The 20,670-nt window shown below is 37.0% G+C and overlaps 2 protein-coding genes across 3 annotated transcripts; both read right to left on the bottom strand.

Moving 5' to 3' along the window:
- Positions 1 to 5,423: 5,423 nt before the first annotated feature.
- Positions 5,424 to 10,128, bottom strand: sstr2a (somatostatin receptor 2a). The gene is made up of 2 exons (XM_027005072.2): positions 9,790 to 10,128; positions 5,424 to 8,386 (listed from the first exon to the last, which is right to left on the bottom strand). The coding sequence occupies exon 2, from the start codon at positions 8,275 to 8,277 to the stop codon at positions 7,156 to 7,158; it is 1,122 nt and encodes a 373-aa protein (XP_026860873.1). The 5' UTR covers positions 8,278 to 8,386; positions 9,790 to 10,128; the 3' UTR covers positions 5,424 to 7,155.
- Positions 10,129 to 14,741: 4,613 nt separating this feature from the next.
- Positions 14,742 to 17,643, bottom strand: LOC113574281 (somatostatin receptor type 5). Of its 2 annotated transcripts, XM_027005075.2 has the most exons (3): positions 16,392 to 17,643; positions 16,092 to 16,204; positions 14,742 to 15,695 (listed from the first exon to the last, which is right to left on the bottom strand). In XM_027005075.2, exons 1-3 carry the CDS (start codon positions 17,118 to 17,120, stop codon positions 15,692 to 15,694), a joined length of 846 nt encoding a protein of 281 aa, XP_026860876.2. In that variant the 5' UTR covers positions 17,121 to 17,643; the 3' UTR covers positions 14,742 to 15,691. The 2 variants fall into 2 exon arrangements, with proteins under 2 accessions (XP_026860876.2, XP_026860875.2); XM_027005074.2 differs by having other exon boundaries at positions 16,092 to 17,643.
- Positions 17,644 to 20,670: the final 3,027 nt, after the last annotated feature.

Here is a 20,670-nt window from a genome sequence, read left to right as displayed (position 1 = left end):
TGAGATTGCAAGCCAATGCATTTTGAGCAGCTTGTTCATTTAAATAAAGCCGCACAGTAGCTCTAGGGACTTTACCTTTGCATTTGGCAACTCACGATATAGGTAGGCAGTCTATGATGCCTAACACTGTTAGTTCTTAGTCATTAGTTGAAAGATTAATGTATCTGATTAGTCACTTTGCTGTCATCTTCCTATGCAGAAGGAGGCTGGTAAATCTCTGAACCTTGAGGGCTGTGATTTAAATAATTATAACATCTATTAAACATCAGTGATTAAAAAAATCCTGGACAGGGTTTTGGGTTCCAGATCGAGTACCAAAATACCTCTATGAACTGCTATTTGCATAAACACATAGAAATTAACTGAATCCAACTGTACCTAATTTGTTGCTGTAATATTCAATGCAAAGACAGGAGGGGCCGGTAATTATAGCTACAGTGAAGGGAAAGTTTGTATTGTTTAAGAAAAAAGTTTTCATTATATTAAACTAGTATTCTGCTTCAAAACCAACATCTGGCAATATAGGAAGCACATAGCTTATAGAGTTAAAAGTAGCTAAATGGTTCATTTGTGATTAGATTTATTAATTAATTACTTATGGGCTACATATATGTGTCAGTGATCTCTTGCGCCTCTGATCATTATTTCTAATTTATGGGCTACTGATCATGTAATCTCAGTTTCAAAGTCCCAATGCAGTTATTTCAGAAAATCTAATTATTTTTTTGGTGAGGTACAGATGTAAAGGTTTTGTATTCAAATGTTTGAATGTTTAATATTTCATACCTAGCACTGAAAACTTTGTTCTTTGAACATCTCCACAAAACCTGTAGATAAATGCTGATTTCACTGAAAGTTCACCCTTATAGCTTAATATAGTTGTTTCTTGTGCATCAACAGCAAGAGCGCAGTGGAACAAAATGATACGATTTGTAATAAATTTACTTAGACATGAAACTGAAGTGCACACTAATTTACACATGGTTCCACATCTGCAGCTTGACTGAAGTAGCTATAATGTGTCAGTGGCCCCAAGTTTCAGTCTGTCTACAGAAACCTACTAACACCGAGAATAGAGACAACAGGAAATAGTAAAATCAGCACATGAGAAGATGACTGTGTGCTGACTACAGTCTTCAGGTGAAGGATTTTGGTTACAAGAAGCAGTAAAGCTGAACTGATCAGACAGATGGTTCTCTGCAGCAGGAAGCTCTAGCTAAAAAAAAAAAGATGTACCATCTTCTGAAATGTGTCTTCCCATCTACCATAAACTGCTAATCTGCAACAACCATTATTTTTATTTGATGATAGTCAGGTTCACTTTAATTGATCTCAGGGGTATGTTACCTTTGATTATGATTTGAATGTCATTGTGGGTTTTCTTGTTTGTTTATGTTTTGTTCTGATTTTAAAAAATTTTCCTTAGAATAATCTATTAATCTATTAGCAGGCTGGCTCAGATGTGGCATTTTCACTGACTTATGGACTGACTGCATCCCATTGTTTAAATGTGCATTTACCAGAGTTCTCAGTGCATCTGTTCAACAACTAGCTAAGTATCTAGCTACTACTGCTACTACTACTACTACTACTACCACTACTACTACTACTACTACTATTGTCACTAGTGCTACTACTACTACCACCACTACTATTACACTACTACCACTACTATTACTACTACTATTGTCACTAGTGCTACTACTACTACCACCATTACTACTACACTATTACCAATACTACTACTACTACTATTACTACTACTATTGTCACTAGTGCTACTACTACAACTACTACTACTACTACTACTACTACTAATAATAATAATTATTATTATTAATTCTATTAATTTTATTCTATTATATATAACTTTTAAAACAAAGTTTATGAAATGGCTGTTTCCAAAATGATGCAGTAGAAAAAATTGAAAAAAAACCAACCAAACAAACTAAGAAAAAAACAATAGAACTCAAAATATAAAATATAAAATACAATATAAAACAAAGAACAACAGAAAAATTCATAAGGATAAAAATAAAATAAAATATTAGGAATTGAAGTGAAGAAGTCTAAGAATAAAGTAGAAACTGAACTGGTAGGTTTTGACACTTGCAGGAACATATTTAATAATCAGTTAAATGATAGACAGTGTGGTGAGACCATGGAGATATTTGAAGATTTAAGAAATTCTAGAAAACTATTCTGAATGACACAGGTAGCCAGTTTATCCATCTGAGAATTAGTGATATATGCTCTTGCCGCACTCTCTGCAACCTAGAGACTGACCTTGTTGGTACGCCAGAAAGAAGAGCAATAATGACTTGTTGAAAAATTTCGGTGAAGCTTCAAATTTCAGACAAACAGCAGTGAAGACTGCAATAAAAACCTTGTTGCCTGTGAAGAGTGATTGTTGTGGAGAACTACTTCCTAATCATGAGTGTGTGAGTGAGTAGGTCAATTACATTGCAGTTCCATGAGGTGCTTTTGCATCTAAAAATGACTTCTCAGGACTTCCAAACACATCATTAGCAAGGCAAAAATGTCTGATGTGATTTATCTTGACTTCTGGCTTTACATCACAAAAAAAGCTGCAGTTGCAATAAGGTTATATAGACTTTTATATTCATTGAATATTTAACTTGAATGTGAGTCTCCTCAGTCACAAGATTTGAATGTTCTGCAATCCCTGTGGGATGGGACAGAATGAAGGATTTGCACAATCAATGTGCAGCTAACAAACCTGCAGCAATTAGTCCAAAAAACGTCAAAGGAATCCAAAAAGTAGAGTACACCAAGCATTAGTTCACATTAAGCTTTATTTAATGATATAATAAAAAAGCATTTCATTTTTGCATTGCATTTTTTTTTTGTAATTTTAACAACACTGAAAAATTGAATTACTCGATAACAAGGCCTGCACAAAAGCTGATATTTAAGGTAATACCAATAATAAACACACTTCATCACATAAACAGAATTCACACTTACTGAAAACTTCAAATTATTATATTATATTATATTATATTATATTATATTATATTATATTATATTATAAAACAGAACAGTATAGTATAGTATAGTATAGTATAGTATAGTATAGTATAGTATAGTATGGTTGCTTTTTTGAGGATTGTTGATAAAAGTTCCCCAAACCAGACAACAGAGGGAGACATTTAGCTACAAATAATTTGCACTTCATATTCATGGATTAAACAATCTCCAACAATTTTCCTTTTCTTTTACTTTAACAGTCCAAAATAAAGTTCTGATTTAGTGTGTTTGTATTAATTGTGGTACTGGAAACATAAGAAAATGTAAGTATTTTAAAAACAAAGATGGATATTCTCCCAATCTGAAAATATTTAAAGAGGACAAATATTTTAGTATCTTCATTGCCTTGCTAGCCATGTAATTATTTAACAGTTTAAACTCTCCCCAAAAACAAATTTAATAGGCTTTCTCATTGTTATCGCTCATGGCTCACAGTTGCACACTCTTCCCTCTAAGGAAAACCTTCCTGGGTCACTTCATAGCTGCGGTCAGCTGCTGAACAGCATATCTCTGAGCCTCAGTTCCGTCAGTAAAGCTATATACACAGCATCAAATTCATCTTGTAATTCAGTCCTGTTCTCACATTTCAGATGCTACATCCTGCCCCAACTCTTTGCACAATTCAAATCAGTTTCAATAGTAATGATTCTCATGTAATGAACATGGGGTTGTAAATAAATACCAATGTACAATATGTGTTGCATTTCCACTTTCCCTAATGTGAAGTATTTTTTTGAACTGCCAATGAATTTTCACTGAAAACGTAGCTTAATACTCAAGACTAATACAATAGACTAATAGAGGGCTAGATTTACAACCCCCCTGTGCATTTTTTAAAGTTTAATGTGTACATGGTCTCAGCTGATGAATCATGTAATTAAAGCAGGAATTCTGGTTGATTAATGACACTATTTTTACTTTGCTCTGCTGTTCCAAATGTAATATCACACGTGTAATAATCTATGGACTGCCTTTTTAAATTAAGGGATGACATGAATGCATTATACATCAGTATAGATCTGTAAAAGTATACATCTGTATCAGAATACATCTGTAAAAGTATACATCTATATCACAATACATCTGTATCAGTATACATCTGTAAAAGTATACATATGTATGACAATATATCTGTATCAGTATACATCTGTAAAAGTATACATATGTATCAGAATACATCTGTATCAGTATACATCTGTAAAAGCTGTATACAATATAGCTGCAGGATATGGCGTTTGCAACACAGAAATCAAAGAATAAAGTCTGAACATTTGTTTTAGCCCTTCGCAAATTCAGAAATTCATTAACTCCATACACATTTTTTACTTATCAACATTATATCAGTCATCTTATATTTTCAAGGTGCAAAAATACACATTTCCTAAAGCAATTACATATAAAACAAAACAATGGAATTCAATATTCATTACTCTGAAATAACAAAGTGTCAGACAGTGAGACAGTGTCTTGATTGGCATCCAACTGTGTGCAGGTGAAATGTTTTATAGGATTTCAGAATAAATGCACCTGTGTCTTGGAGCTTCTCTGGTTAGAGAGCACATTTCCAAGAACACACTCCACATCATGAACAGCAAGAAATATTCCAATCCAGGCAAAGTTCCTGAAAAACACTAGTCATGGCTAAACAACAAAGCACAACTAAGTCTATCATTATAAACTGGATAAAACATGGAACAACAAAACTGCCCATCCTTTAAAACTGACAGTTAAGGGGGAAAAAGCCAAAGTATTCTAATCCATGAGGCCAACAGAAACTATTTAGTAACAAGGTCCAAGAAGCCTTTTGTAACCTAAAGAGATTGCAGTCTTCCATGACATAACCAAAGTATGAGTATTTGCTTTTGTTGAAAAGAACTGATATCAGATCAGTTTTCTCCAAAAGCACGTGAGGGAAATACTCTCTTGGGTCTTTATGCTAAGTGCATGGTAGTCTTTGCATCAGGCAATATATATATATATATATATATATATATATATATATATATATATATATATATATATATATATATATATATATATATATATATATATATAGCCTGATTTTTTTAACGATGATTTAAAACAATAAATATCATTTTTCTCATAAATATTACAATATAAAAACAATATTTTTATATTGTAATATTTATGAGATTTCTTTTTATCTCACTTTGTAGTTATAGTTCTGTTTTCTTAAATACATCTTGGCCCCATGTAAAAAACAAAAACAAAATGGTGAATATACATATATATATATATATATATATATATATATATATATATATATATATATATATATATATATATATATATATATATATATATATATAAAGTATATAAGTATAAAGTATACTTTTTATATCTACTGCATATATGCACTACTAATAAAGGACCTCTGTCTGAAACATCTTATTTCCTTGATAACCTGCACTTTTTACTGACAGGGCAGTTACGAACAAACCGTGATTTTTTCTCTGTGAAGGTATATAAGACTCTTATTTCTTCTCTGTAATGGTATATAAGACCTGCATTCACTTTAAGGCACTTATCCCACCTTCAGTTTGCACATATTCGTCAGAATTCTTGTATAATAAACTTTAAATACAGAAATGGTTTAGTTCCCTTAATATGATTGCATCTCTAAATGATTACACACCAGGTATGACACAGCCTGTAATGACCCATAATGACATCTAATAGGACTAAAAGCAGAACACCATATTTTAGTAATAAAACTTTCTCTCAGATTTCAATTATAAGAAGAGAGATTGTGTGTGTTCTTTGCCTGTATGTACTGACCATTCCCTCTGTTTCACTCCTTTGGACTAACATGGCTGAGGGAAGGTGGACATCTACAGGAGTAACAGAGCATGTGTTTGGATGGTCTTATACCTGCTATTAGGTAGTTAGGCTTAATATGGCATGATTTGCTAAGTGAAAACAATTTATAAATCATGGAGAGGTTTTTTTCTCGAGGCCATTACTTATCTGTATTACTCTCTTCCACTCTTGTAGTCATTTGTTTGTGTTGGCCACCACTGCCCCGGTAACTATCACAGGGGGCGCCAACACAAATGACTGTGTAGGAGACATTTTAAAGGCAATTTTTATTATCTATTTTTTTTTTACATATTATTTAATGTCGTAACCAGACAGGGCCAGAAATAATTATTACCTATGTTATTTATAGATGGAAGATCAGTTGGAGAAAGCAGAGTAATTATATTTTCCCTAAGGCTGTTACTGCACTGAAGTTATTCAGAGAATGATTTAATTTGCCACTGGACTTCCTGATACATTGGTTTATATTTTAGATTTAGATTAATTCTTAGGTTTGGACTATTTATTTTACAAAGATTAGGGGTCATTTGTGGTTTGTTAGGACTCTTAATCTTGATGGTACTTTGATTTGTCTAATTTGTAATGATTAATGGACACACAAACAAACAATGAAGCATGGATGGCAGAAAAGACTTCTTTTCAGGCAACATTCTGACATTTCAGAGAGCAAATTTCTGTTTACCTTATGAGGACAATGACCTCTTCAACATCAGTGGACATGGATGAAAAGTAATAATTTTTACAGCTGCAGACAAATACACCAAGCAAAAAACTGGTTATGTACAGCAGTCAAATCACATTCTCAGTGGCTTTTTGAACTTTGTGAACTTTAAATCATATTTAAACATCTTGCTTAAATATCTCTTGGAGAAAAGCAAATAGATACTCAAAAAAGCTCCCAACTTAATGTGATAATTTGTCTGAGGCTTATCTTGACTATCTAGGGCAGTCAGGTGTAAGACTGATGAAATCTGCCCACCAAAACGAGAGTAGTCTTCATCAGAGTTAATAAAGGAGGTCATCAAGCATGGGTGGATTTTGGAAATGAAATAATTTCTCCATTACATCATCCAGATTTAAACATATTCTTGTTGCTCATGTATGAGAAGTTCTAAGTAGTTTTTTCCATGCCTTTTATTGGACCTGTCAATTCTCCTCTAACTGGAAAGATGAAGAAATTTAAGAGGATTTCTGCTGTGACCTTCTGTTGGGACATCCCTTAGTCATAAGCACAGATCTGCAGATCAGTGATCTAAACCGTGCCTAGATGCTGGTTTGCAGACCAGCACTGTGAGCGTCCGTGATGATGTCATTGACCATACGTGCCCTGTCCTGGTGGCTATCGCTTCGCTCTATCTCATCCAGGCCACTCACACGCTTGATGCACAGAACATTCTGGAAGCTCTTCTTGAAGTTGTCAGACAGGAATGCATAGAGAAAGGGGTTGGCACAGCTGTTGGCATATCCCAGCACTACAACAAAGTCGAAGGTGCTCTTCAGCACTGGCGTAGCTGTGAGTGAACCAGTCACCGATGCCACGTTGAACATGTAGAAAGGCAGCCAGCAGAGTACGAAAACCACCACCACAATGGACACCATGCGTGTCACCTTACGCTCTGAGCGCTTGCGCTTGCTGGAACCCACCCGCATGCCCGAGGACCTTACCTTGATCACAATGAACAGGTAGCACAAACAAATGACTACCAGCGGCAGAAAGAATCCCACAAAGAACATGTAGAAGATGAAGGCAGTGTAGTAGGTGTTCCTTGGCTCTGGCCACAGAATGGTGCAGGTTCGGGCCTCATTTTTATTGGTGTTCAGACCACTGTAGATCATGATTGGCAAATTGACTAGCAGAGACACACCCCACATGGCCAGGCTGATTGTCTTGGCCACCAGGGGCTTGCGCCACTTGGTGGACTTGATGGGGTGCACCACAGCAAGGTACCGGTCGATGCTCATCACAGTCAGGAAGAAGATGCTGGTGAACTGGTTCAGTGAATCCAAGGTTAGGACAATGCGGCAGATAGCACCACCAAAAGGCCAGTGGAGCAGTGCTAGCTGAATTGCAATGAAGGGGAGACTGAGCATACACAGAACATCGGCCACAGCCAGGTTAAGGATGTAGATGTTGGTGACGGTCTTCATCTTGGCATATCGAAGGATTACATACATAACCAGGGCATTGCCGCAGAGTCCGACAGCGCATACCACAAAGTACATGAAGGTGATGACCACAGAGCTGGTCTGGTCGAAGGAAGGGGTGATGACACGGTCGTCTTCCAGGCCGAAATCAGACTCGTTCCCTGGGATGAAGTTGTTGGAGAAAAGAGTCTCAGGGAGGGAAATGTTAGGGTGAGCAGGGAGTAATGGCCATGCTTCCATTTTGTCTGTGTGCCTGTTCAGAACAGTTTTTTCTTTGTTTTTCTTTCTTTCTTGATTGCTTTCTTCTTCTTTTTTTTATAACACTGGTATCCACACCATCATGTTAGATCTGCATGCAAGGGTGGAGAAAAAACATTAGTGGAAAATAAGGTTGCCTTCTCATGTTAACTTTTATGTTTCTTTAGCTAAAGGTGTGTCAGCAGGAAACTACCACAATGAGCATAATATCTCTACTTAGCCAGTTCTAAAGATGTGGAACACAAATCAGTCAAACCTGGGTTGATAGGATTAGGTTACACCAAGAACAATTGTTCTAGATGGAGATTACATTTTATCCTGACTAGACATTTTTACCAAGAGCAAGAAATTTTTACCAAGTAACTAACTGACAATATATTCAGAAAACAACTCAGCAAATTGCAACTACTAAGCAAATAGTTCAGAATTCAGACAACATAGCTAGTATCATCACAAAATGATGATGAAGAAAATCAATTTTCCATAACTATGCAACCTTTCTATTCTGTTTTCTGATGTAGATTGATACTTTGGACATGCAGGACTTTACCCAGTCTGCCTCATCTTTTAGCCATGCGGTAGTGCTGAAATGTTGGTTTAATTGATTTGCGTTGAGCAAACGCTCGTATTGCCCTCTGAGATGCTTTAGAATGTTTGTAAAAATGTTCAGGAGTAGTGTTTTACATCGATATTACTGATGTCGCTATGCCTTTTTAAAATTTCTGTTACACAGGCACGCTACAAGTAACATTTGTAGTTACAAAATTGGGAAGACGCTCATTGCAGATAATAAAAGCACCGTCTAAAAGAGAGAGACTATACCCTCATATCGTATATCTTGAAGATAATCATTCCAAACTGGTTACAGTCCTGACAGCTGTTGCTGCGTTTCGTGTCAGAACTACCGTGCGCGTAACTCTCCTAGATACAATCTGAGCATCCTGGCAACGTTTGGTTTTACGCTCAGCTGAGACCCCTCAGCTGACACTGATTCCGTGTCGTACTTATATTAGTACGTATATTAGTTTGGGGAGTGATAAATAATATACCTCGTCAAAAGTATCCATTAAGAAATACATAAAATGCGCTTGCGTTTTTGTAACCGTAGGTTATATACTCCTGACATGAGTCCACAGATACGCTTGACTGCACGTTTCATTTGATATTATATCGTTTACTACACGAAGCTTAGAAACATTGGTAATTCATACGTTTTACATTTTAGGGAACCCAACGACACCATCATTGTGTGTCATTAAGTAGGGGTTTTAATATATTTATTGGTATTTTAAATGTATAATTCCTTTACAACTTGCATTATCCAGTACAATCAACAGAAAGAATGAAACTGACCTTTGCGTATTTTGCAAAATTATAGCCTAATGCCTAAGTTTCATTTTGATGAACTGAATTAGATCTAAACTAAATTATTAAAATCTCGTATTAATGTCTTTAAAATTAATTTGGGAGATTGCGGAGAGTAGAAGACTTTACCTTGTGTCATGGAACACCACAAAATCCATCTGAGCTGTGTAACATTTGTAGAATCCCATTCAGCTGACAATTTATTAATTATATAAATGGACAACAAATCCACTGAAAGAGGTCTCGCCGGCTCCTCGTGCACTTTGTTCACCTGCTTTACTTCTCGCTTGTGATTAATCCTGATTGCAGGATTACCGATGGTTTATCACTATTAGATACCTTTTCCTTCATCAAATAGTTAAATATTGCATAAAAAGTTTAGATTGTTCTGGTGAATAGCCAACCAAGTATTTCAGTGATATTTCAAAAGATGAAACTGAATTCCTGGGCTATTGGAAGCGAAGAAACGTTCAGTCTGTACCTCGAGAGTGCCGCGAGCGCACTGCCCCATGAAATATGTACAGTCTAGTGCGCGTTGCAGCGTTCGGTTCCACGTACAGATGGAGCTACCGACTCACCAAGCAACTTCTTTCTCATTTTCAGTGATGACCACTCGCTGCAGTGCGACAGCATCCGAACTGGTGCAGGTTAATAAATTCTCCGTTGCAGAGAAAAACAATATAGGTTACCGTATGTAAATTCCGAATACGGGCTAATTTGAGGTAGCCTGTTTATGCTGTGTGTCCTTGTGACAGCGATAAGGGGGTAATGACAGGGGTCAGAATAATTCGTCAAGTGAATCCCAACAGAGCCCTTGAATCTGGGATTAAAATAAACGCACGCGGGAAGATTAAATCACTAACTCTTGGCACGATTTGCCAACACAGGCCAGTCCTTGGCCATCGATAGATCTATCCGAATTACACGCACGGAGTTACACACGCTAGAACAAGTCGTGGTAACAGAACCAAAATATGCATTTACACATAATTAGTGAAAGCTCGAGTAGGCTGGGGTTAGTAATCATTATTTAAGAACCGTCTTATCTATTGGGAGCGGCAGTGTGGTAGGTTTATTCTAATTTAAACATCCTCAGATGAAAAGGGAAATACGTAGTTTCTTTAAATCTAGTTTAAAAGATGACTCACCAGACCTGTTTAGACCTATCACTGCCAGGTCTGACTGCTGCTTAAAACACCAGAATTTTCTTTAGCCTGACATGCCACGTGTTGATTTAGGTGGTGTTTGCAATGCACTGATATTTCGCATAAAAATAAATATAACATAAAAGAAATAGAATACAACGTTAAATAATGAAATAATTACATTAGCAACCACTGACGTTATTAATATTAAACATTTAACAAAAGTTAAACAACATTTAATAACAATAATACAGTTGAAAACTAGAACTTTAGTAACTTTAAAGCGTATGGAAGCTTACTGTGCCCAAGTAGCCCTGATACTGCATGGATTGGAAATACAACTAAAGTTGTTTCTTTGTCTATGTCTTGTAAACAAAGAAAGACGTAGGCGTAGTTAAAGATGAAAACTGTAAATTACCTACGAATAAATTCATACGTTTGAACCTGCGATTTAGCCTCCAACCGAGGAGCGCATTTATTTAATCTCTATCTACACGGGATGTACACATGATTATTTATTTATTTATTTATTTTAAAGAAACGATTTTTTTAGGTTATTGAATCTGGAGTGAAATTGAGGTAGGCAAGGTTGACATGCTGATTTGGTAGTAGTACTCTTATTTTCCTGTTCGTTAAGGACGCTATGAGTCCCGCTGCTTCTGCATAACTGAGTGTGCTGTACTCGAACCATTAATTACGAAGGTTTTGATTAACAGTCGTAAGTATTGTGTTAATTTAACGAGCCATCTTATCATGTAGTCTTCGTAGTACGTCCTTGATCGTGAAATGCACCCTTGGTTAAACATCAAAATATCAATTTCTATTACTTTTCAATTACTCAGCCTTCACTCTTTCGTTTGTGTTGTTTTTGAACCCCTCTCCCCTCTACTCATTAGATTAGTTCAGCTGAATAGATGTTATGTACAGCATTGCCATAGGCCTATATATACAATATTTGTACTAAAGCAAAGAGACATGGTTAACACCCAGTTCTTTACCTTCAACTGTGGTCAATTAGTCAGCCAGAGCAAAACAGAACCTGAGGGTTTATGGAGTTAAAGGGCAGTGGTTGATAAGCTTGAATAACCTTGAATGACCTTGATGCATAGTAAAGCATAAACATGCAAAACCACTCTAAAGTTGGAGTGTGTATGTTGAAATATACTTGAAGTAGATGTGTCCATATTTGTATATTTAAACTTAGTTATAATTATTTATTATTTACTTTTATGAATGGAAGTATTTTTTTTTCCAACAAAAATGGAAATGTTAGTGAAATTGACAGTATATTCAGAAAATCAACAAGCAAATTGCAACTACTGAACAAATACATTCAGAATTCAGGCAACATATCTTAAGTAAAAAGAGTAAAAAAAACCCAAAATGGTGATATGGAAAATGATGGCCATGAATGCAAGCCGATATGAGTTATTTAAAAGTGTAGAAGTGCTGGGGATCTCCTGCTAAAACATGAAAGCAAATGTATCAGGTCAGAAGCTGTTTAGACCAAGGCTGGCTGGATGATAGTTAGTAATGTTTTGTTTCGTACATTGTAACTTTTTTTTTTTAATGTAATCTTTTTTTGTAACTTAAATCACTGTGTGTTTGTGTGTGTATGTGTCCATGCGTGTGTTAGTTGACATCTCTGATTGCTACAGCAGTACTCTGTGTATATCATTGTGTGCCATAAATAGAATCATTGATTGGTATGACTGCCCCTAGTAATTTTGGAGTGTGATCCTTTGTATAACAATATAAGATGATTTTCAGGCACTGAAGCAGAACTATGGCGCATTTGTGAATTGAGATTTTTCATATGATCATGAGATATTAAATATATTAGCCTCTTCAAGATACAACCAAGGCAATCATAAAGCCTGGACTAAAATGAATACTATTACTGAATCAATGATTTTAACAATACTCTGCATTTAGGGAACAGGGTTGCCCAGGATAGGCATTGGTAGCTCAGTGGTTTAGGTACCTTGCTAGTAGCCAGCAGGTTGCCAGTTCAAGCCTTACTACTGCCAAATTACCACTGTTGGGTCCTGAAACAAGGCACTTATTGCTCAAGTTGTATGTGTTTTTAATCCAGACATCTAGATTTTTTTTAAATCATTGATGCTTGTTTAAAATCTGAATGCTTCTTACAAATGATCTTACAATGGACATACAGCAACAGTACTTCAGAGGAAAGGCAGTCTTAACTCATTGTTTATGTTTTTCCCAATTCTCCATGAGCTATATCAACATCAGCATCACAGTGCTTTTTGATTGATGACTTCTGAGCAAATGAAATGATTTCTGTTTCAGGAGAGCAGATGCATAGCTACACAGAAAGGTTTCCTTAGAAAGTGAATGAGAGCTAATGTTACAAGCCTTATGCTTAGGAGAAATGTGAATGGCTTTTGAATGACAAGAGCACTGTAAGAAAACTCTTTATTCACATGTACATTTCTCTTGTGGAGAATTTTGAGTGCAAGAAACATTTTTTTCTTTTTTTCTTTTTTCTTTTTTTTTTGCAAAAAAACAAATTCAGTGACTCAGTACATTGTATGTTTGAAAAATCATCCAAAAGGACGATAGTCTACAATGACTAACCCTGTAAATCCTATCTTTAAATGACACCTAATGCAGAGTTAGGGAGACCGCCAGTGTTTCTGACAAACAAATAAACCGCTGCTATGTTTATCCTAAAGCTTCCTGTCTGTTTGGCTGACTCAGAAAGCAAAATTTATTTATTTATTTTTTTATTTGCTGGAAAGAATGGGCCATCATCTCACTGCTCTCTCATGAGAAATACATGGCCTCCCAGTGACAGGGAGGCTTCAGCTACGTTCTCATGAGTCGATGGTTTAAAATGCTTCACAAGAAGTCTTCTGATAAAGTATAAGCGTGAGAGTGACTCTTAAGAGTATTCTTTCTGGACAGATTTGTGATTATTTTGAGCTTAGCATTTCTGCTTTATGCTTTTATGTAAAGATTTGTTATGCTGTCAGTACATATACGGAAGGAACAAGCACACTTGCTGGGAACAGTGACATTTCCTGACTATTTCAAGTATTAAGGTTACAGGAAAGAGCATCATAAAGCACACACACAAAGTTAATTTACTTTACAAAGTTTGAGCAGGAATTCATTTGTCGCATAGATAATCACAAAAATAAAACTGATAGCATATATGTACTTTTGATTAGGAATTAATAATATCAGAATTCATAACCTTATTGCCTATGGCTCACAGGTCATTGGTGTAAATCTGCTAACACAACACTGCTGCAAATGCTGTTTGATATATTTCAGTGACAGTGGACATTGTTTGTAGTTTTTTACTATTAGTTTGATAAATGTGCATTGGTAATCACACAAAAAACACAACTGTTTTATAAATTCTGATTACTAAATTCTCATTACTAAGGAACACTGTCTGATTGGACTGTCTGCCTAGCCATGTAAACATAGATAGGTCATTTGTGATGTTAATTAAAATGTGTTGATAACAACATAGAATGCATGATTATAAACAGCATGATTTAAAAATTCATAAAATCAGAAACATAAATGGAATATAAAAAACATTTTACACACTTTAAAACAAGCTAAATAAATAGGAGTATCAGTCAATGCTAACATATATTTGACCGTTAATTTGGTGTTAAATTCATACTGCAGCATTTCTGAGAAAAAGGATATGGTTCATCATCTACTGTCATAATAGTGTTATTACAGATATGACTAAATACTTATACTTGTAAATACTAAATACTAAATACTTCCATGTGATGGAATTTAAGTTGTAATGCTAATTAATTTCCCTCCTTGTGCATATCAGGGATGTTTAAATGTTTTTTTGTGCATGTGGACTGGTATTTGTGTGTATGCCTGTGTGATTACCATTGTCAGTTTAGAAAGAAAGAAGGGTGCTTACACACATTATCATGTTTACAAATTTGTTTATTGCAATATTAATACATGGATTTATTAAAAGATTTTCATTACTGAAGTTCTTGTATTTAAACTGTGAGTTTAGACCATGACTGAACCTTGCGGACTGAACCACAGCTGTCCTTTTTCAATGTTGAATAAACCAGAAATTATTATTAAACACAGGCCCAATGCCAGAGACTTACTGGTTATGGGTTACTTCCATTGTGTAAATCAAATTAGAGCTGCCAACTTTGACTCTCACGTGTGACTTTCGTGTAATGGACAACAAGTGTCACATTGTCAGCAAGTTCACACCACAGTGACATTTAATGGAAATGGAACACTGAACAAGACATCATGGATGTAAACTCCCTTAAACCAATACTGTTCTTCTAAATGACTTGAGTACATATGTGGTTTATCATTTTTCTTCCTTCATTTTTTCCATTATTTTTTTCTTTTTGTTTGTTTGTTTTATAAAGTTTGATTAGGAGAGATAACAGTACACACCTGTCTCAAAAAGCTGCCAAACAATGTATTATTTTATTAAGTTGGTACATGATGAATATATTATGAACAAGACATTGTTTATAGTAGTGATAAGCGCTATTATGTAAAAAGTAAAAATAAATTGTTACTATTAAATACCACAAAACAGCCAAATACATTGAAATGCAAAATAGTATGTACAATGATACAATGACAATGGGTGAAGCAGAAAACATTATATAAACCGATATTTGTTCTCCAAACTATACCACCATTATTATTTTACATATTCAAAACATAACAATATGTGAAACCATACCGTGTGGAGAATTTTAAGTAATTTATGACACGTCACAGTCGACAATGCGAGTGTTTCTCAGGGCATCAAGTCCATTAACCTCTTTAAACTAACTCCTTATGTCCTGCATTCTTCTGTCATCTAGTACTTTGTAACATTCAGATGAGAATCTTCACCTTGTGAAAAACATGGCAACAGGAAATTTTTTAACAAAGGGACTGGAAAGCACTGATATAGACAGGACAAATTAAAAGCTCAAATGGACTGAATAATTATGACATTTATCTCCCATATAGGCACAAACAAAACTTGTTTTCCCTAAATCAACACTGTCTTCCACAACTCAGTTCACTTATCACCTGTCACAGCAGCAGGATCTCACAAAGGCAATGCTTTAAATTCAAAATATGCAGTAGGAGATGATTAACGTTATGCATATAGATTACCTATTAACAAAACCAACACAGGAACATATGGATGCTACAAAATTAAATGTAAAACTATAAATGCTTTAAAGGTAAAGTTATTTACAACATTTGAGATTCAGGAAAGTTTTAAGTGAGCACACTTACATCCTGTCCATTAGTGTCACGTAGGTCATAGCCCTCAGTTTCCCTGTTGCAATGCATACTGGGAGAGTCCTTGCGGGGGCAGAGGAGAATTCGGAAGTACCTGCCAAAGGTCTCTGACAGGCAGGCATACAGGATCGGATTGGCACAACTCCAAGAATAAGACAGCAGCACTGCAATCTCAAAGCCACGGGCAAAGGCAAGCAGCACGTTGTTGGTGTACAGTGAGCAGAAGTTGAAGACATAGAAAGGCAGCCAGCATATCCCAAAGACAACAACCACAGCTACTACCATCTTGGTCACCTGCTTCTCCAAACTCAAGCTGTCCTGTGAGGGCAAGCTCCTGTCCTGCTGTCTGGAGCTTCTCAGGGTCATCACCAGAGCTGTGTAGAAGATGATCATCACCAGAAAGGGCAGGACGAAACCAAGCACGAAAGTATAGGCGAGGAAGGTCATCCACCACTTGACCACAAATGTGTCGGCCATGCACAAGCCATAGTGAACAGAGAAGTGAAGTGCTATGGGCAGGACAGGAAGCAGAGAGAACAGCCAAAGGAAGGCGGAGATGATCTTTGCCCATTTTGGGGTTCTCCAACGAGCAAAACGTACGGGGTCTACCAGAGCCATATAGCGGTCCACACTCATAACTGTGAGGCAGAAGACACTGGTGAACTGGTTGATTCCATCCAGGACCATGACCAGTTTGCAGGCCACATCGCCAAAGATCCACTTGTTGTGGAAGTTCTGAAAGGCCACAAAAGGGAGCCCCACCATAAAAAGTCCATCGGCCAAAGCCAGGTTGAAGATGTACACGGTTGTAGCTGAGGCCATTTTATCCAGCTTGAGGATGGCAATTATGACCAGAGAGTTCCCACCCAATCCCACGATGCATACTGCTAGGTGGAGGACAGCCATGGCCACACTGAAGGCATCAAAGGTCTGAGGAGCCTCAAAGCTGTGAACTAACCTGCTGCCTAATTCCAGAGTAGACTCGTTGTCTGAAAACATTCGGAAAGGTTCAGTAGCTTCCATTTCAGATCAAAGAACCAGCGTCAATAAAACAAGAAACAGAAATCAAAAGCAAAAGCTCTTCCAAATAAGTGTTACTCTGTAAAATGAGCAAGCTTACATCTCGAAAGTTGGTTTCCTCATTGAAAACAGAAGTAAAAACAGTTGGTTTGTTTTACCAGTTATTGTTGCCACATGCTCCAAGGAATCAATATGTATGAAATAAAAAAATGCAAAAGTTTTCTGGAGTCACCTTTCAACCTTTTTCAACCCCTCTAGCAGTCAAACCGCTGGTTAGATGTTAAGAGACAGATCTGTCTGAAGAAAATTCCCACAGTGCTCCACAGCCCTTCAGAGAAAAGTAGTGGGTGATAAACCCTCTTGACGAGTTCTTATATAGCTCTTCAGCAGTGTTCAGAGGGTGCTCGTTTATCTCTGTGTGTCTGCATGTGTGTGAGAGAGAAGTGACGCAGTGACAGCCTTATTCCATCTGGGCTGTTTATCTGATAAGTGGTGCCGGCTCCTTCCATTCCATTGTCATGTGGTGTCCAAGGTGCCATCTGTTACACTACTTTTTGTTTTCATAACTAAATGTTTTCTTCTCTAAAGTGCTCTGTGGCCTCCTCTGCTTTTTTTTTTTTTTTATCTCCCTCAACATTCCCTCCCTTGCGTGCATTTCTCCCCTTTTCCTCTCTCCACCCCTCTGTTTCTCTCCTTGCCTTGCAGTTCAGTGGGGGATTGAACATTCTCCGTCCCCCTCCAACCCCTGCAAACTTCCCTTTTGGGCCACCCACCTTTCAGACACATTCCCAGAGGACCGGTCCTGGAGGTGGAGGCACTCTACACTTTCACTCTCTGCTACCTTTTTTTATCCACACTTTAAAATCCCCCCCTTCCCCCCTTATGAATCGCTCTCTGCACCTTTGCTCATGCAGTGGTCAGAGGGATCGTTCATCACCTGGAGGCAGCGCTGTGGGCTATGATGTGGGGAGTAGCATCAGATAAAAGGGGAGGTGGGTGCAGTTGAGCTCATGAATCATGTCACCTCTGTGCTGTTCCTCTTCAGACACGCATTGCTGGAATGACCACCCACCCCCAGTGCACCAGCTGGTGCATGCTGGCACTGCTCAGGTTAGGCATGCCGTGTTGAGGACCAGACAAAACAGGACAAAGCAGGAAAGGGAGAGTGGAGGTGGAGGGCCAAGATGCATCAGTTCTGCCTCCATGTATCAGATCCACCTCCATGTGTCAGATCCGCCTCCATGTGTCAGATCCACCTCCATGCAGAAGACGTCAGATTTCTTCCTTGCAACTTCCATTAGCCACCTGGCACATCTGCATTTTCCATAAGCCATTTGTTCCTCCAAGTGTGTTTCATTTACAGAACGCAGCCTATACTTATTAGTATAGCAGGAATCAGGATAACATAAAGGTGGGGGGAGGGGGGTGGATATAATGATGAAAAGACCAGAGAGACTACTAGTTTAGTGACTGCATTCGGTGTATAGACCTAAATAATGGACCTTACCCTGTAAAATATGTAAAAAATGCTATTTGGTGGGATTCACAACATATTTCTACCTTAAATGAAAGATAGGCTGATAAAATGCCTTCATCTAAGCAGCTTGGCATCCTAAAACATACAGACAAAAAAGTGACAAGAAATGTCACTGAGATTCTTCCCATGGACATAAACTACTCAGCATTCAAAGAAATGACTACTGACCTTGGTAATAACATTTTTTAATGTGCTTCACAAGAATAAATATTGCAATGTGTTTTTATTTGCCTGTTGACAAAGCTAACTAATTCTTGGTTTTTTAAAGTTCTGTATCTTTTTATGCCTTTTTGGCAAGGAGCTCCCACATCAACAGTATTTCCTCCCTTCTTAATTGGAGGAAGAAATGAATGAATGCTTTTCTGAACAGCATCCGTGATGTACAAACACCACTGTCTGCGTCTGGGATGAGTGGTATGGGACTCTGTAATTGCTCCTGTGCAAGAGGAAGTTCTCAAAAGTTTTAGTAGGTCTCCCAGCCATGACAGGAAACTTGGAAATGCCTTTATAGTTCTGAGTCATGACAGGGTTACAATGTCCCAGACAGGCAGCTTGTCACTTGCAGTTTCCAATAAACCTAGAGGGGCTCCAATAACACTTAGTGTAACAGCAGGGCTAGACTGTATCGATATTAGTGACTGATAGGGTGCTATGGGTATATTTAAGTAACATAGTTTTAGTTGGGAACAAAACCAAACATGAGAGGGTTCACAAGAAGCAAAACATCAACCTATTAAACAGAGAGCTAAAAGGTTTTCTGTAATTACAGACCAAATTATGTTTTACCCCTCGCATTGTTTTTGAGCTGTTACAATGAGCCTCTATGTCATCATATAGCTGGATCCATGTGTTAATGTGATGTGTGCTCGCTGGACCTATTCATCATGTTGTCAGCGTGACCAGTGCTTTTGGCTTTTGACTACAAATTGAGCTTGCTGGTGTCATTGTGGTTCATTATACCAGCATGCAAGACTCTTCACACTGAGTCACTCTGACCATCATGCTTAGCATGTTTTCAACATTTTGAATGAGAATTATGTGGAACTACTTAGGAATTGTGCATTCGATGGATCTTGCCTTTCACTATGGCAACAGATCTTAAAATAACACCCATTCAATCACCAAGCAATGGCAGCCAAAAGAGAACTAGGACATGACTCTTGTATTACACTTGAAGTTCTAGTGTGTTTTCATATTTCAGATGCTGCACAAAGTAATTCATTTGCTCTTAAGCGATCATCTGTCTACCAGAAGACATATCAGGTCATAAATGATCATTTCCATATGCCATATGAAAAATCTCTTTTGTTTGTTTTGTTTTCTTTTATGATGGAATGATGTTCGGCCTCTGTTGAGGTAATAATGATGAGTGGCTCTCTCTGTCTTGCTGAACGGTGGAAAACGAAGGGTGAATGGCCTGAAGTGGAGGATAAACTCCTCAGAGGTTATGAGGTTAAATTCCATCCATCAGTTCAAGACATTCTGCAATGTGTGTGAGGCTGAAAACATATTGAACCTTTTACTTTGTTTCTTTCCCCATCTGTGGACAATTTTACAATGCAGGAAGATGCTTTTATTGATGCAATGCAGGAAGACACTTTTTTCCTGTGGACATGCTTTTAGAGGTTGAGTGCTTTCTGAAAAAAAAAAAGGTTCAGTGAAAGGCAATTTAGCCCTTCTGTTAGCTTTTAACTGAGCTTTCAAAAAATTCTAAAATAATTAGAATTATATACAAATTTATGTCTTGCCATTTCATGAAAAATATGCAGAAGCTACAAATGTTTTACTTGTCATAAATGTTATTGCTATAAAGAATACAAAACATGATACTTACAGCAATCTGATTATTGCTCTGTGACGCTTTTGGGAAACTTGAATATTACGTGTATTTTTTGTTTAGCCAAGTACTGTCACGGAACGCTCGCCTCTCGCGAGTCACGTGGTTTGCCTGCCACTTGCAGTGGGAGGGTTGTTTTGTTTGTAACCCCACCTGCACCTTTTTCATATTTATGTATA

This window comes from Electrophorus electricus, chromosome 14 (genome assembly GCF_013358815.1).
Source record: "Electrophorus electricus isolate fEleEle1 chromosome 14, fEleEle1.pri, whole genome shotgun sequence".
Classification (NCBI taxonomy): Eukaryota; Metazoa; Chordata; class Actinopteri; order Gymnotiformes; family Gymnotidae; genus Electrophorus; species Electrophorus electricus.
The sequence above is the reverse complement of the archived record's forward strand: the minus strand, read 5'-3'. Positions and strand labels throughout refer to the sequence as shown.